At 37.1% G+C, this 17,638-nt stretch overlaps 1 protein-coding gene, 1 long non-coding RNA gene and 1 other non-coding gene across 3 annotated transcripts; 1 reads left to right on the top strand and 2 right to left on the bottom strand.

Moving 5' to 3' along the window:
* Window positions 1-421: 421 nt before the first annotated feature.
* Window positions 422-1,381, bottom strand: LOC127082222 (uncharacterized). Its single transcript, XM_051022467.1, has one exon. It carries the CDS (start codon window positions 1,379-1,381, stop codon window positions 422-424), a length of 960 nt encoding a protein of 319 aa, XP_050878424.1.
* A 2,768-nt stretch (window positions 1,382-4,149) lies between these two features.
* On the bottom strand, window positions 4,150-4,256 carry LOC127088756 (small nucleolar RNA R71). The gene has a single exon (XR_007790575.1). It is a non-coding gene; the product is annotated as a small nucleolar RNA R71 (small nucleolar RNA).
* An 11,583-nt stretch (window positions 4,257-15,839) lies between these two features.
* LOC127086661 (uncharacterized) lies at window positions 15,840-17,362 on the top strand. The gene is made up of 2 exons (XR_007789541.1): window positions 15,840-16,392; window positions 17,147-17,362. It is a non-coding gene; the product is annotated as an uncharacterized LOC127086661 (long non-coding RNA).
* Window positions 17,363-17,638: the final 276 nt, after the last annotated feature.

The raw sequence follows: 17,638 nt of genomic DNA, 5'->3' as shown, positions 1-17,638 counted from the left end.
CATGGTCTTCACAATATTTTTGGAACTCATTTGAAATGAACTCTCCTCCTCGGTCAGATCTCATGGCCTTAATGGAAAAACCACTTTCTTTCTCCACAAGGGCTTTGAACTTCTTAAAGTTTTCAAACACTTTTGACTTCTCCTTCAAGAAATAAACCCATGTTTTTCTAGAATAACCATTAATAAAGAGGAGAAAGTATTTACTCTTACCAAAAGAGTTTGGATTGATTGGTCCACAGACACCAGTGTGTATGAGCTCTAGCAGTTTTGTCGCTCTTGACGTTGATTCCTTTGGAAAGATTTTCCAGAATTGCTTCCCAACTAGACATCCTTCACATAGTTGGTCTGGGTGGTTTATACTAGGCAAGCCTCTCACCATTTACTTCTTTGACAAACATTTTAGACAATCAAAGTTGAGATGTTAGAATCGTAGATGCCATAGCCACGAAGAGTCGGTATAGCAAGTCTTGAGACACTTTGCAACATCATTTTGAATGTTCAAGAGGAACATTCTATTATTTGACATAGGCACCTTATCAATCAAGTTATGTCTACAATCTCTTAAGAAAAGACTATGTTCTTTCAAGTGGATGTCATAGCCTTTCTCGAATAATTGTCCCAAGCTCAAAATATTATTCTTCATGTTATGAACATAATAGACATTGGATATGAATTGATGACTCCCATTCTTTAAGCGTATAAGAATTTTACCTTTGCCTTTGACCGGTATCTTTGAGTCATCTCCAAATGAGACATTTCCAGTTGTCGCTTTATTGATCTCTACGAACATGCTTTGATCGCCACACATGTGATTGCTTGCGCTGGTGTCGAGGTACCATTTGTTTCTTTTCTCTTCAACTTGGTTTTGGTACGCGAGCAACAAAGTTTCTTCTTCTCTGCCTTTTTCTTCTATAAAGTTAGCTTTCTCCACAACTTTCTTCGAGAATCTACACTCAGATGCATAGTGACTGATCTTGTTGCAGTTGAAACACTTGATTTGTGTTTTTTCACACCTCGACCATGAATTTCCTCTTCCACAACCTCTTGTTGCTTGTGGATTCCAACTTCTTTCTCCATTGTTAGAGTAGTTGTTGTAACTTCCTCTTCCTTCTCCTCCATGTCCTCGTCCACGCCCACGATCTTGGCCACGACCTCGTCCTCTTTGGCTCTTGTGATTCGCATAATTTGCTTCCTTTATGTTGAGTTGTAGTAGTTGCTCCATAGCCTCCTTTTGTTTAACTTTTCTCTTTTGTTTTTCTTCGTATGCTTGTAAGGAACCCATGAGTTGCTCAATAGTCGTGGTCTTTAAATCCTTATTTTCTTCAATGTTGGTAACAATGAAGTCAAAACTTGGATTTAAAGTGCGAAGTATTTTCTCCATGACTTTTACCTCATCAACATCTTCGCCATTTCTTTTAAGTTGATTGACTACGGCCAATACTCGAGGAAAAATAATCAGAAATTAACTCAGACTCTTCCATAAATAAACGTTCAAAATCACCTCTAAGAGTTTGAAGACATATCTTTTTCACCTGTTCCACTCCTTTGTTGCAAGTTTGAAGTTTGTCTCATGCTTCTTTGGCCGTCGTTGCGTTGGAGATCTTCTCAAATGTATCTTCATCCACCGATTGATAAATAAGAAAGAGAGCTTTCTTGTCTCTCTTTCTTGACTCCCTCAATGTCTCCTTTACACCTTGGCTTAGCGAGGCTTCATCTTGCTCATTGAAGCCTTTCTCAATGATATCCCACACATTGATAACATGAAACTATATCACATTTTTAGACTTGATTTAATTAAATTATATCGTTATTTGATTCAATTTATTTTATATTATTCGATATTACTCGACATTTTCTTATTATTCATTTCAGGTATCATTATTTAAAGCACATGTGAAAAAGAAAGAAAAGGGGTGCAAAAAGAAGGTTTTTCTAGGAAAAGCAGCAAGCTGAAGCACCAAAGCCCAGCCCACGTTTGGAACAAAAAAATTGCTGTCACGACCGCAACAAGCACGTGCCGATCGCCACGTCCTAAGACCTAGTTTTACGACCGTAACACATAGTGTGACGGACGTCACACATTCCACTCCTATATTTTGGGCTTTACGTGCGTAACTGAGTGGACGGTTTCCCCTAAATTCTCTCATGCACTCGGAGACGCTTTGAACCATACTGAAGACACATTCTAGGAGACGGTTATCTTGGGAGGTTAATATAAATAAACCTCACAAAAGCCAATTGAAGCTCTCTCCTCTCCGTACAATTTCTCCAACATTCTAATTTTTCAAGCAATTTATCTTTTTTTTCTTTCTAGTACAATTTCTCCAGCATTCTAATTTACTTTCTCACGATAGTTTCTACACCGGAAACTATTGTGTAATTTTTACTGGATCTACCCTTACGTTAGATCATAGTATTTTATTTCCTTGTTTTTACTTTCCTATCTGATCGAGAATTGTGAAGAACAAATTCAACCGACTTGTGGTGGAGTGTTCGAGCACCGAAGCGTAGGAGATAAAATCCAGATTTCTAGTATTTTTCCAGGTTCATTAATTAATTGATTTATCGTTTTAATTTACATATGCTTTGTTCCGCTGTTTATATATGTTGTTTGTTTGATATGGCCGTATTTATGCATGATTATTGTTTATGCATGTTTATCATGTCTGGCTAATTAATTTAGATATCGGTATGTAAAGTAAGCGGAATAAAGGAATCCAAATTGAGTTGGTTTAAATTTATTTCAGAATATAGTCACTCTTTTTCTGGTCTCAATTTACAAAGTTAATGCCAAAGTTTTTGTACGAGAGTAAAAGACATAAAGAAGTTAAAATCAATAGAACAACAGTTTGAGTTTTTAACTGGACAGTGTAAATTGAACATTAACTTTAAATCAGGGCGAAAGCAATTTTTAAGGTTAATTAAATTCTAATTATTTTCAAAAATTATTTTTAAAAGTTAAATGTGAGGACGAGAGTTAAGCATTTAAGTTTAATCATATAATCTAAGTCAACAGAGCGAGAGTTTGAGACGAGGGCGTTTAAACGGTTAGTATTTTCTCAAAAAGAGTTTCTATAGATTCTATTATTTTCAAAAGTGATTTTAGACTTAACGAAATAGTGAGAGCGTACGTTAAAATATAAAGTCATAGTCTAATTCAACAGAGCGAGAGTTTGAGGAAAAGACTTTTAATTAATAGTGTCTACTGAAAAGATTTATTTTAAAATTAAGAAAAAGACCAACGAAGATTTGATTCCCCAAATACGACGAACTACATACTGATATCCATATTATTTGATATTTTATCTAGATCCAAATTTAGTTTTATTTTTTTCCCCCTAATCATTAAAGTATCATCCGCCTTAGCTTTATGCAGTAACCCTAGAGAAACGGTAGATCGATTCATTAAGTCCCTGTGGGATCGATATCTTTTAAAACTACACGATTAGACTGTGCGCTTGCAGTTAGTACCCTGATAGACTCATTGTCGCGGCCAAGTTTTTGGCGCCGTTGCCGGGGACTTTTATTTAGTCGATATCGTAACTCTTCTGTTACGCTGTAGAGACTAAGGAAATTTTTATTTTTTTCCCTTTTTCGTTGATTTGTATGCCACACACTCGCTCACAAGGTGAGCCGTACTACTTAAAAATCAACGACGTTGAACGATATCTTCGATTATTACGACGAATTCGGGAGTATCGTGCTAGGAACAATCTTCCTCCAATCGAAGTTCCTGATCTCAAAAATCTCCTTCCTTTAACGATACCAGCGATGGTCGAACTAGCTCGTGCTCTTCGAGATTACGCTGCTCCATCGCAGGATGAGCCGCATTCGAGTATTGCTCCACCCGCAATCGAAGCGAACAACTTCGAACTTAAACCTTTGCTGTTGCAGGCAGTGCAACAGAATCAATTTTCTGGAAATCCTACCGAGGATCCAAACCTTCATTTATCCGTATTTGTCCAATACGCTGACATTGTTAAAGCTAATGGTGTCACTTCAGAGGCAATTCGACTTCGTCTCTTTCCTTTCTCGTTAAGAGATAAAGCTAGAAGATGGCTTCAGTCTCTTCCTTCCAACTCAGTCACCACATGGAATGAGTTGAAGAAAGTCTTTCTTGCCCGATATTTTCCTCCAAGCAAAACAGCTATGTTGAGAGCCCAGATAAATGGATTTAAGCAAAAAGATAACGAATCTCTTTTCGAAGCATGGGAAAGATACAAGGACATGATGAGACTTTTCCCACACCATGGTTTAGAGGACTGGTTAGTAATTCACACCTTCTATAATGGTCTCTTGTACAACACAAGGTTAACAATAGACGCCGCCGCCGGTGGTGCGCTTATGGATAAACCTTACACCGACGCTTATCAACTTATCGAGAGCATGGCCCAAAATCATTATTAGTGGGGAAGCGACCGAACAGTGGTAGAAAAACCTCAAACAAAAGGTGGCATGTACGAGATAAGTAGCCTTGATCATGTTAATGCAAAAGTGGATGCTCTTGCCCAGAAAATTGAAAGTTTAAATGTATCACCTCCAGCCACCGTGGTTGCCGTAACTCAAAATTGCGAGGTCTGTGGAATTCAAGGTCACACTCCTACAGATTGTCAACTCCTAACAGGAATTCAAACAGATCAGGTGAATTATGCTCAAGGAAATCCTTTCTCGAATACCTATAACTCAAACTGGAAGAACCATCCTAATTTCTCGTATAAAAGTAATAACGCTTTATACGCACCAGGTCAAGCTCCCAGTCAAGCTCCAGCTGTACCACCTGGATATCAAAAGCCGACCCCATCTACACCTAACAATAACGTTCCTAGGAAATCCAACTTGGAAATCATGATGGAGAATTTCATAGCTTCTCAACAGCAAACCAATAAAGAGTTCTTAAACCAGAATGTACACACTAGCGAACAGATTAAACAACTAGCAAGTAAAGTAGATGCTCTGGCTACCCATAACAAAATGCTTGAAACACAAATCTCGCAAGTAGCTCAACAACAAGCGTCTACTGCTGCCCCAACTGGTACATTTCCTGGACAGCCACAACCTAATCAGAAAGGCCACGCTCATGCAATTATATTACGAAGTGGTACAGAGGTAGAAGGACCATCTGACCCAAGGATTGAGAACCAAAACTCTAAAAAGTCAACTGAGGAAGAAGGTAAACCTAAGGAAAAGGAAGAGTGTAATAAGGAAACCGTAGAAAAAAAAAGAACCTTATGTACCTCCACCGCCTTACAAACCACCTATCCCTTATCCTCAAAGGCTAATTAAAACCAAAAACGCGGGCCAATTTAAAAAATTTGTTGACCTACTGAAACAATTAAACATCATAATTCCTTTTACAGAAGCTATTACACAAATGCCCTCATATGCTAAGTTCTTAAAAGAAATTTTATCTAATAAAAAGAAACTTGAAGATAACGAAACCGTTACACTCACTGCTGAGTGTAGCGCAATAATCCAAAATATGCCTCCTAAACTTAAAGATCCTGGTAGTTTTTCTATACCCTGTCATATAGGAAAATTTGTCATGGACAAAGCTTTATGCGATTTAGGAGCCGGTATCAGTGTTATGCCCTTGTCCATATGCAAGAAACTTGAAATGGGAGAATTAAGACCAACTAAAATGTTTGTGCAATTAGCAGATCGTTCCGTTAAATATCTTGTAGGAATTCTTGAAAACATTCCCGTGCGCATAGGTCAATTCTACATTCCCACCGATTTTATAATTATGGACATAAGAGAAGATGAAGTTACCCCCATTATATTGGGAAGACCCTTCTTAGCAACTGTCGGTGCTATCATAGACGTAAAACGAGGACGACTCACTTTCGAAGTAGGAGAAGAGAAAATTGAGTTTATTCTTTCCCAATTTTTGAAAGCACCTGCGATAGAAGACACATGTTACTTCATGGATATCATCGATGAATGCATAAAAGAAACAGAATTCGAAAATGACGATTTGTCTGACTATCGTGTAGAAGACAGACTGAACCAATATTTAGCAATAACATCAGATCCTACGCAATGCCTTAAGAAACCAACCCTCGACCTGAAAACACTTCCTAAAAATCTGAGATATGAATTCCTAGACTTAGAACTTGAACGACCAGTAATAGTCAATGCAGACCTAGGAAAACTTGAAACCGAAAAACTCCTACATATCTTAAGAAAATATCCAACCGCATTAGGATACAACATCACCGATCTTAAAGGGATAAGTCCTTCTATTTGTATGCATCGAATCATGCTAGAAGAAGACTGTAAGACTTCTAGGGAACATCAGAGGAGACTAAACCCGATCATGAGTGAGGTAGTGAAGAAGGAAGTAACGAAGTTATTAGAGGCAGGTATCATATATCCTATATCCGATAGCAAATGGGTTAGTCCTGTACACGTAGTACCAAAGAAAGGAGGTATTACAGTGATCGAAAATGAAAAAGGAGAAACTATAACCAAACGAATTGAATCGGGATGGAGAATGTGCATTGATTATAGAAAGCTAAACAAAGCAACCCTAAAAGATCATTTTCCTTTACCATTCATAGACCAGATGTTAGAACGACTAGCCAAGCATTCTCATTTCTGCTATCTGGACGGTTACTCAGATTTCTTTCAAATACCAATTCATCCTGATGACCAAGAAAAGACAACGTTCACATGTCCTTTTGGTACCTTCGCTTATCGACGAATGCCGTTTGGTTTGTGCAATGCTCCTGCAACTTTCCAAAGGTGCATGATGGCAATATTCGCCGATTTTCTCGAAAACATCATGGAAGTCTTTATGGATGACTTTTCCGTATGCGGGCAAAGTTTCGAAGAATGTCTCGAAAACCTAGAAAGAGTTCTAGAACGATGTGTAAAAGTAAACCTAGTACTTAATTGGGAAAAATGTCACTTTATGGTACAAGAAGGAATTGTTTTAGGACACATCATATCAAATAGAGGAATTGAAGTAGACAAAGCCAAAATAGAAGTAATCGAAAACCTTCAACCTCCGAAAACTGTGAGGGAAATACGAAGCTTCTTAGGACATGCCGGTTTTTACCGACGATTCATTAAAGAGTTCTCTAAAATAACTAAACCTTTAACTGAATTATTAATGAAAGATGCTGAATTTATCTTCGACAATAAATGTTTAGAAGCATTTCAAATACTTAAACAAGCATTGATCTTCGCGCCCATAATGCAGACCCCGGATTGGAATGAACCTTTCGAAATAATGTGTGACGCAAGTGACTACGCCGTAGGCGCTATTTTAGGACAACGAAAGGATAAAAAACTTCACGCCATATATTATGCGAGTAGAACTCTAGATGAAGCGCAAATGAATTACGCCACGACCGAGAAAGAACTTTTAGCAGTAGTATTTGCACTAGATAAATTTCGTTCCTACTTGGTCGGAGCTAAAATAATCGTTTACACTGATCACGCTGCCATTAAGTACCTCTTAACAAAAAAGGACGCTAAACCTAGACTCCTAAGGTGGATCTTGTTGCTACAAGAATTTGATTTGGAAATCAAAGATAAAAAAGGAACTAAAAACGTAGTCGCAGATCACCTCTCTAGACTCGAAAACCTGGAACCGGAAAGAACATCGATCAACGATGATTTCTCGTACGATAAACTTATAGCTAATTTGGAAGAAAATAGAGCTGACAAACAGGTAGAGACCACCTTGGTTGTATGCGTTACACCATGGTACGCTGATTTTGTCAATTATTTAGCCGCCGGAGTGGTTTCACTTGATTTATCCTACCAACAAAAGAAACGATTCTTCCATGACATAAAAAATTATTACTGGGACGACCCTTTACTTTTAAAAAGAGGCTCCGATGGTATTTTCCGTCGCTGTATACCTGAGGAAGAGGTAGAAAGTATAATCCAACATTGTCATTCCGCTCCTTATGGTGGACATGCAAGTACATCCAAAACCTGCTCTAAAATCCTACAAGTTCGGTCTTTATTGGCCAAACATATGGAAGGATGTACATACCGCTGTCAAGAAATGCGATAGGTGTCAACGCACATGAAACATATCTAGACGTGACGAAATGCCACAAAAAGGCATTTTGGAAGTAGAAATTTTCGATGTGTGGGGAATAGATTTCATGGGACCTTTTCCACCTTCTTTTGGTAACAAGTACATACTCGTAGCGGTTGACTACGTATCAAAATGGATTGAGGCTATAGCTTCTCCAACAAACGACACACGAGTAGTAATTAAACTCTTTAAGAATATAATCTTTCCAAGATTTGGTGTCCCAAGAATAGTCATCAGTGACGGGGGATCTCATTTCATATCTAAAATACTCGAAAAATTATTGTTTAAGTATGGTGTAAAACATCGAGTAGCAACACCTTACCATCCTCAAACTAGTGGACAAGTGGAAGTGTCTAATAGAGAAATTAAACAGATATTGGAAAAAAATGTCGCTACATCGAGGAAAGACTGGTCATCAAAATTACCCGAAGCTTTATGGGCATATCGAACCGCTTACAAAACTCCCATAGGAACAACCCCATTTAAGCTTATTTATGGTAATTCGTGTCACCTCCCAGTGGAGTTAGAACATAAGGCCTATTGGGCTATTAAAAATTTAAATTTAAACTATAAGGCCGCCGGTGAAAAGCGAATTCTAGATATAAACGAATTAGAGGAACTTAGACAAGATGCATACGAAAATGCTAAAATCTACAAGGAAAGAACGAAAAAATGGCATGATAAACGTAGATCAAGGAAAACTTTCAAACAAGGCGATGTAGTCCTATTGTTTAACTCTAGACTTAAGTTATTCCCAGGAAAACTACGCTCTAGGTGGTCTGGCCCTTTCAAAGTCACTAATGTCTTTTCTAGTGGGGTTGTAGAAATTAAAGGAAAATCTATTGAATCATTTATCGTATACGGGCAGCGTCTAAAACATTATCATTATGCTGAAAACAATGAAGACTCGCAAGTCCTGCACTTAGACGTATTGTCTCCAAAATTAATAGATTAACATTTAATAGTTTTCTGTCGAGCTTGCGACATTAAACAAAGCGCTTTGTGGGAGACAACCCATAAATTTTTATTTTTCTTTGATTATTCTTTTGATTTTATTCAGTTTTCATTCTTCATTTTCTTTATTTTATTAAATTATTCTTCTTTTCTTCTTTCGGCATCTGGCCAAATCCTGACTAAAATTCTTGTTTTTCTTTTCTTTAGTTAACACTGACCTGATGACACATATTGATCATATGGGTATTAATTTTCGAGGGAGAGCTCGGAGACAAAAATTTGAAGAACTTGCTGAGAGAGAGATGCACCCAAATTTTTATGCTGATGATTGTGCAATGACCGTACTTGGGCTAAGAGATAGTGTCCTATATCTGCTGAATCAAATAGGGTGGGAAACCACTCCTATTCGGAGACAATTTGTTACTTACCGGAGGCTAACTCTAGAATTCCTTAGCTCCCTGATTTATTTACCGAACCATGGAAAAGGAATAAACCGAGGTTTCATTCAATTCAGGATGTTCAATATGGAGTATCAGTATAACATTAGAGAATTTACTAACCTCTTAGGGTTCCCTACTTCTTTTGACACATTCACCATGAACCAAGAGGACCTCTTTGAATATCGAGAGCTTGAGCATTTTTGGGGAAGTTTGACGGGAAATGACGAACCTAAGGAACATGAGTTTCTTTCTGGAAACATACATAACCCAGCTTTTCGTTATTTCCACAAGATCCTAGCACACACTCTTTTTGGGAAAAGTTCAAACATTACCACAGTATCACGTGATGAACTTTTCATAATATTTTGTGCTTCCCATAATCGTCCAGTGAATGGTGCCACTTATATGTTGGCGAGTTTTGACCTCCTTATTCAAGATGACCGTGCACCGATTCAAATAGGGGGATTGATAACTATGATTGCTAATGTTATTGGATTGTGCCAACCCATGCTTGATTTGAACCCTTTTTGCGGTATTCAGCCTATGAATATAAATTTCCTTTTCAACACTATGTTTATAGGAAACCTTGGACCTGAAGAGTTTGAACTATTAATTAACAACCAACTTTTTACCTATTCACCATGCCTAGCCCGATGACTAGTGTCCATAACCAAAATAATTGGCTCTACAACCTGGATGGAATGGCTTCTCCTGTTAGATCTGTTGAAACCATCCAAGATTATGAGATTCTTGACAACCCGATTCCTAATGCTGAGTCTGATCCGCAGACACCAACTGGTTACCATGATGCTGCCTCTCCACCTCATCCTATCCCGTCCGCAGAATCGGCAATACCTGATTTTAGACATCATATGCCCGGAACTGATTATAATACCGCTATTCAAGCTTTGATGTCAGAACAAGATGCCATTAGAGAAGAGTTAACTATGATGGGACATGAATTTATGGAACACATGAGTAGAATGACAAATCAATTTCACAAGTTGCTACACCGTGTCAATTCATTTGCTCCTCCGACGAGAGATTCTACAAGTGGCTAGAAGAATTGCAGTTAACTAGTTTTAGTCTTAGGAAATTTATAGTTTCGTTTGACAATATTTTTAATCTTAGGATTTTTTTTCCGCATGTTTTATTTTATCTTCAGTCAAATATTACATTATATTTATTTTTATGAAGCTACTGACATTATTGGTTAAGTTAAATTTCATTTTGATTTATGCACTGTCTAAAATTACCAATGCTGATATATATTTAATGCTACTACTTACATGCTAAATTTCTGATCACGTACAAGTATACACTACTCCTAATATTATATACTACCACCTGTATTTTTGCTTATTAGAGAAAAAATATATATTCTATGGTGTAGTAAAGTAGCATCCATGACACATAGCATTGACATTTATGGTCATGGCAATTCAATAAAATAAAATAAAATAAAAAAAATAATAAATAATAAAACAAAACTTGTCACGAATTTTAACCAATGCATGCTGCCACCCTGCATCGTGACGAACGTTTTGACCGTTGCATGATCAGAGGTATGACGAGCGTAACACATGCTGTCACGGTCGTAACACCCCCATGACGCCTGTCACGCATGCTGTCACGAACGTGACAACTTGCTTTCTCGTAAATGTTTTTGACCGTTATGCTGTCACGAACGTGACACATTGATGCCTCGTAACCATGTCATGACCGTTACCCCCATTCAATTCACCTCTTTATCCCCATTAATTTTTTTTCTCACCAACTTCTCCTCCCAATTTCAAAACTCTTTCTTTAAATACCTTCACCACATTTTTCTTCCTACACCACATCATCCCAAAAACCATTCTATACAAAAAATTTCATCCCCTCTTCCTTTCTCCTTTTTTTTCTACCTACCAATCAAAATGGCGGAGACCCAACATCAAGAAATGCAATTTGGAAATATTATTTTCCAAACTGAAGATAGTAACTATCAAGGGGAGCAGTTTGTTCGTTTCCAGCAACGCGGTGTCACATCTACCAGATACCCAGATTTCAATTGCTTACAAGAATTGGGATTACATCAAGGAGTGCAATGGCTGCTTAGGCTATCCGATTTAACTTTTCTGTGCATACAAAATCACCCAACATACCCATCACTCACCTTGGAGTTTTTAAGCTCTTATTCATACACCACTTCAACCGGTGAGGACGAGTACTTAACCGGTGCCGCAAAATTCCGTATGTTCAACACTGAGTACGCACTATCTCAAGAACAGTTGAGTGCCATGCTACGTTTTCCTGAAGGAGACGACGTCCACCCAAGAATCCCTCCAAACTCAGAGTGGAACACGATCGCATTCGAACTCTTTGGAAAAATATCCGGTGTGGTAACCACCAATTGGGATGCATTACTTGCTTCACACATACACAACCCCACTATCCGGTATTTTGTCCGTATTTTGCAAAACACCATCTTTGGAAGAGCCAACAACAGCAAAGTTAACGCGAAAGAATTATTCTTCCTACACTGCATCTTTTCAGCAAATACAAGGGTCAACGCCGCCTCTTTCTTCCTTCACCATATCCGTACCCTTTATGCTCGAGGCAATCAACCTTTTGTGATTGGAGGATTAATAACCACCATCGCACTCGGTTTAAATTTAGGGGACCGACTTCAGAATTTTCAATCTTTGCCACATCTTTTTATGGATATCAGCTATTGTCGCTCCTGCCGCTTAATTAAAAATAGGGTAGGCGGGAATTATTATCTTATGGTGAATAACCAAGAAATCCCAAGCATCGTTTTGCCCAACATTGCACTCATCGATGTAGCTGGTCCATCCTCCCGACGTCGTCGAAGAAGAAGGCCTGCAACAAATGATGACATCATGGATGCTATTGAACATCAAGACCAACGGCTTGATGCCATGCATGCGCAGAATAACGAAGTAATGCAACTGATGCGCCAGATGCAACAACAACAACAAGAGAGGAATGCAATAACCGACCAGAGGTTCACTGACTTGCTTAACAGGTTTGATGACTTGGCTGTACGTGAACGATCACCGGGTCCGAGAACAAGAGGACGCAGGCAGAATTGAGTTTGGGTACCATTTTCCCCTTTTTTTCGCTTTTTTTGAAACATTGGGGACAATGTTTTATTTAAGTGTAGGGGGGAAAACTTTGTTTCATTCATGTTAAGATTTCAAGTATGTTATTTCCCTTTCAATAATAAATTTTTTTTTCTTAAGTCAAGTCCCTAATGTGAAAAATTTTATTATCTATTCTCCTCAATTTTCTTGAGCCATAACAAAATTCAACACACTCAATAAGTATAAAGGTTGCTTATTTTATAAAACTTGAGTGAAATTAAGACAAAATTATTACCGCCCCAACACTCTAAAAACCTCAGCATGTTAGATCAGTTTAAGTACCTATTATACCAATTCCTTGAACTTTTAGTTTTATAGTAACCCCGAGTAGTTTATACGAGAAGTCAGCACCATCTTAATAGCAAACTACATGGAGAGCCGAGGAATACAAGTGAATGATTCCCAAAACAACATATTAAAAATCAGGAAACGCACTAATTAAGTTAGGTGATCCTTACCCGATCATTTAATCCAAAGGTTGCGGACCCTACAAAACCATAGTATGAACAATCCATTGTGAGTTGGCTCAGCGGTTTATGGTGCTGAACTTGGTAGGGCGGACTACGGTCCGATCCCCCGCAATTTGCAATAGACTAAATAAAGAAGTAATCCAACTTATGTACCAGAACTTCTAACTAAAAGGGGATCAGAATTGCTAACCGGTTACTCCACTATGTGCGCGAAAAGATAAAGGGCTTAATGTGATTTCGCTCGAATGAAAACGGGTGAAATAAGAGTAAAAGAATTAGGCTGAGCTATAATAACATGACTCGAACTGGTTTGCATAAGGTGGGGTTATTTAGTGTTGTTGCGGTAGTTTTTGATGTTAAGATTAAACTCAGGTTATTTCTAACGAGATTTACTTGCAACCTATTACGAATTGATGCGTGTTTGGAAATTTCATCCGGCTAATATTTTAAAATAAAAAAAATCGATTTCTACATTGTTTCTTGCTTGAGGACAAGCAAAAGTCTAAGTGTGGTGGAGTTTGATAACATGAAACTATATCACATTTTTAGACTTGATTTAATTAAATTATATCGTTATTTGGTTCAATTTATTTTATATTATTCGATATTACTCGGAATTTTCTTATTATTCATTTCAGATATCATTATTTAAAGCACATGTGAAAAAGAAAGAAAAGGGGTGCAAAAAGAAGGTTTTTCTAGGAAAAGCAGCAAGCTGAAGCACCAAAGCCCAGCCCACGTTTGGAACAAAAAAATTGCTGTCACGACCGCAACAAGCACGTGCCGGTCGCCACGTCCTAAGACCTAGTGTTACGACCGTAACACATAGTGTGACGGACGTCACACATTCCACTCCTATATTTTGGGCTTTACGTGCGTAACTGAGTGGACGGTTTCCCCTAAATTCTCTCATGCACTCGGAGACGCTTTGAACCATACTGAAGACACATTCTAGGAGACAGTTATCTTGGGAGGTTAATATAAATAAACCTCACAAAAGCCAATTGAAGCTCTCTCCTCTCCGTACAATTTCTCCAGCATTCTAATTTTTCAAGCAATTTATCTTTTTTTTTTCTTTCTAGTACAATTTCTCCAGCATTCTAATTTACTTTCTCACGATAGTTTCTACACCGGAAACTATTGTGTAATTTTTACTGGATCTAACCTTATGTTAGATCATAGTATTTTATTTCCTTGTTTTTACTTTCCTATCTGATCGAGAATTGTGAAGAACAAATCCAACCGACTTGTAGTGGAGTGTTCGAGCACCGAAGCGTAGGAGATAAAATCCAGATTTCTAGTATTTTTCCAGGTTCATTAATTAATTGATTTATCGTTTTAATTTACATATGCTTTGTTCCGCTGTTTATATATGTTGTTTGTTTGATATGGCCGTATTTATGCATGATTATTGTTTATGCATGTTTATCATGTCTGGCTATTTAATTTAGATATCGGTATGTAAAGTAAGCAGAATAAAGGAATCCAAATTGAGTTGGTTTAAATTTATTTCAGAATATAGTCACTCTTTTTCTGGTCTCAATTTACAAAGTTAATGCCAAAGTTTTTGTACGAGAGTAAAAGACATAAAGAAGTTAAAATCAATAGAACGACGGTTTGAGTTTTTAACTGGACAGTGTAAATTGAACATTAACTTTAAATCAGGGCGAAAGCAATTTTTAAGGTTAATTAAATTCTAATTATTTTCAAAAATTATTTTTAAAAGTTAAATGTGAGGACGAGAGTTAAGCATTTAAGTTTAATCATATAATCTAAGTCAACAGAGCGAGAGTTTGAGACGAGGGCGTTTAAACGGTTAGTATTTTCTCAAAAGGAGTTTCTATAGATTCTATTATTTTCAAAAGTGATTTTAGACTTAACGAAATAGTGAGAGCGTACGTTAAAATATAAAGTCATAGTCTAATTCAACAGAGCGAGAGTTTGAGGAAAAGACTTTTAATTAATAGTGTCTACTGAAAAGACTTATTTTAAAATTAAGAAAAATACCAACGAAGATTTGATTCCCCAAATACGACGAACTACATACTGATATCCATATTATTTGATATTTTATCTAGATCCAAATTTAGTTTTATTTTTTTCCCCCTAATCATTAAAGTATCATTCGCCTTAGCTTTACGCAGTAACCCTAGAGAAACGGTAGATCGATTCATTAAGTCCCTGTGGGATCGATATCTTTTAAAACTACGCGATTAGATTGTGCGCTTGCAGTTAGTACCCCGATAGACTCATAAAGTCGCGATCACACATCTTGAGCTCCTAGTAGTGCCTTCATCTTGATACTCCAATTGTCATAGTTGTTTTTTGTGAGCATCGACATTTGAAAAGGGAAACCTCCATTCGCCATTTTTTTAGGACCTTGAAGCTCTAATGCCACTTTGTTGGAAATAAACCTTTTTTGTGTTTAAGAAAAATGTGTGGGAATATTAGAGACTTGAATAGAGACTTGGTAGGTAGGAGAATTATTTATGGAAGAGAGATTTTTGCTTGATTCAAAAGTGTTGGATTACATCTCTATTTATAGTACTCTAAGGAGAACTTTAGACACACTAATTCTAGAGAGTTCTCAACTCTAGATATTCAAAGAGTATTCTAGAAAATATTACAATCTTAAGAAATATCTAGATACTCTAAATACTACAAGACTTTTCTAGAAACATTACCCAATATAAACTAAGCCCAAATAACTAAGTCCAAAATCAAATAATAAAATTAGGCCCAAATCAAGTTTAATATTTCAACACACCGGTGTTCATCAGGAACATCGGTCTCCGCCATAGACCACCCCTAGGCCCACTGTCAAAACCCATAATTCGGTTGAGTTTCAACCGGGAAACTCAATCGGAGCCCCTCTAAACCCAGAAATCGGCCAGAACAACTTCAATCCATAAACACAAACCCTAAACCAAATTCTTCCCTAAACCTTAATCTGAGAACGAATTCAATCACAAACCATAAACCAAATTCTTCCCTAAACCTTAATCCGAGAACGAATTCAACCACAAACCCTTCAAAATAAAGGATTGAAACCCTTAGGGTTCTAAACCCTAACCCTCTCTCTATCAAATCTGAAGGTACATCACACAAACTCACCTAAAAAACGAAATCAAACATGAAGAAACACATCTTAAGCAAAATCCAGCTACACATCAAAGAAATCAAACACTACAACAACTACAACAATGTCCAGTTCACATGTACATGAGGCAGCCATAATACTCAACAACTTAAAAAGGCTAGCAAATAGAGTTTAGCTGCAAGAAATATATCGTCCAGACGTTACTAGAGAAAACAGTTCACAGGTACACAATTACTTCTCGTCTCCTTTTACTTTACGCCTTATATTTCTTCTACTTCTTTTGGAATCATTGTTGGTTTTTTTTACTTCTATTACGTTGTAGTGAGGTTAAGGTTTAGCTCAACTAACTTAGGGTTCCAATTAGAAACTCTGAGTAGTTTTTATAGGGTATGAGCTTTGGTGTGGTTTATGGAATCATTTAGCAGCATTTCTGTAGGTTTTTTTTGTGTCCTTTATGAAGCAGTGGGATAGTCAATTTATAGGGGGGAATAAGGTGAAATATGCGTGGGAACTTTGTTGTGATTTATGCTTGCTCGTGTGAGAATTTGGTGAGGTGGAAATTAGATAGAATCATTTTGTTATAGCTCATCCTTCCAATCCCTGAAATCAAGGTATTTGGGTGTAGTGGAAAATAGTAACACACTTTTGCTTAGATATTTCAATTTATGCTTTTGTGTGTTTTCATTTTCTGCACACGTATGATGAATGGTAGATGTTGTATTGAGCATGTATGTGTGCGTATTTCTCTTAGCTCCACTCTCCTTCTTTGAAATTTTTGTTTGTACTCATGTATGTATGCTTGGGCACATGCCTTTATGATAATTTGCATTGATGTTACATTGGTTTTTCTTTATGTATGGATACATGGCGCAGGTTTGATGTGGTATGGCCTTTTGGCTCACGTTTTTCATCTTTTACTTTTGGTTCATGTTTGTATGAGTATGATGACTTACCTTTTAGTGATGTACTTTTTGCAGGTTGTTTGATCAAGTATGCACATGAAAATGAGGTGATGGTCACGAGGAAGAGCGTGGTGTCTTAATGCCAAGCTTGTTTCATCTGTTTTTTGCTTCTTCTTTTTTGTGATGTTGTGACTTAATGCTTATATTACTTATCTCTTATGTAAAAAGAACCAAGTTTATGACACTATGTAAAGTATAAATAAAATGCAATATAAAAGGAAATTCATAACTCGCAACATGTATCTTTGTATGAAATGCACTATGAATCAATTGCCATTGCATGCCTTGCGTGGATGAATAGATTCTAAAGTCAAATTTGAATTTTTCCAAACAAATTCAAACCTTATTCAATGCAAATAGCTAAAGTAACTTCAAACTTATTTTGATGCAAAATTAACGATGCTCTATTTTGAAAAGTTGGTGATTAGAACATGAGAACATGAGCTTAAAATTCTTCACCAAACTTGTAAACAAATTGATAATTTTTAAACTCTAATAAAAGCTTTT

The sequence above is a fragment of the Lathyrus oleraceus genome, chromosome 5, assembly GCF_024323335.1.
Source record: "Lathyrus oleraceus cultivar Zhongwan6 chromosome 5, CAAS_Psat_ZW6_1.0, whole genome shotgun sequence".
In the NCBI taxonomy this organism is placed as follows: Eukaryota; Viridiplantae; Streptophyta; class Magnoliopsida; order Fabales; family Fabaceae; genus Lathyrus; species Lathyrus oleraceus.
Note: the sequence above shows the minus strand (reverse complement) of the source record. Positions and strands in the feature narration are given on the sequence as shown.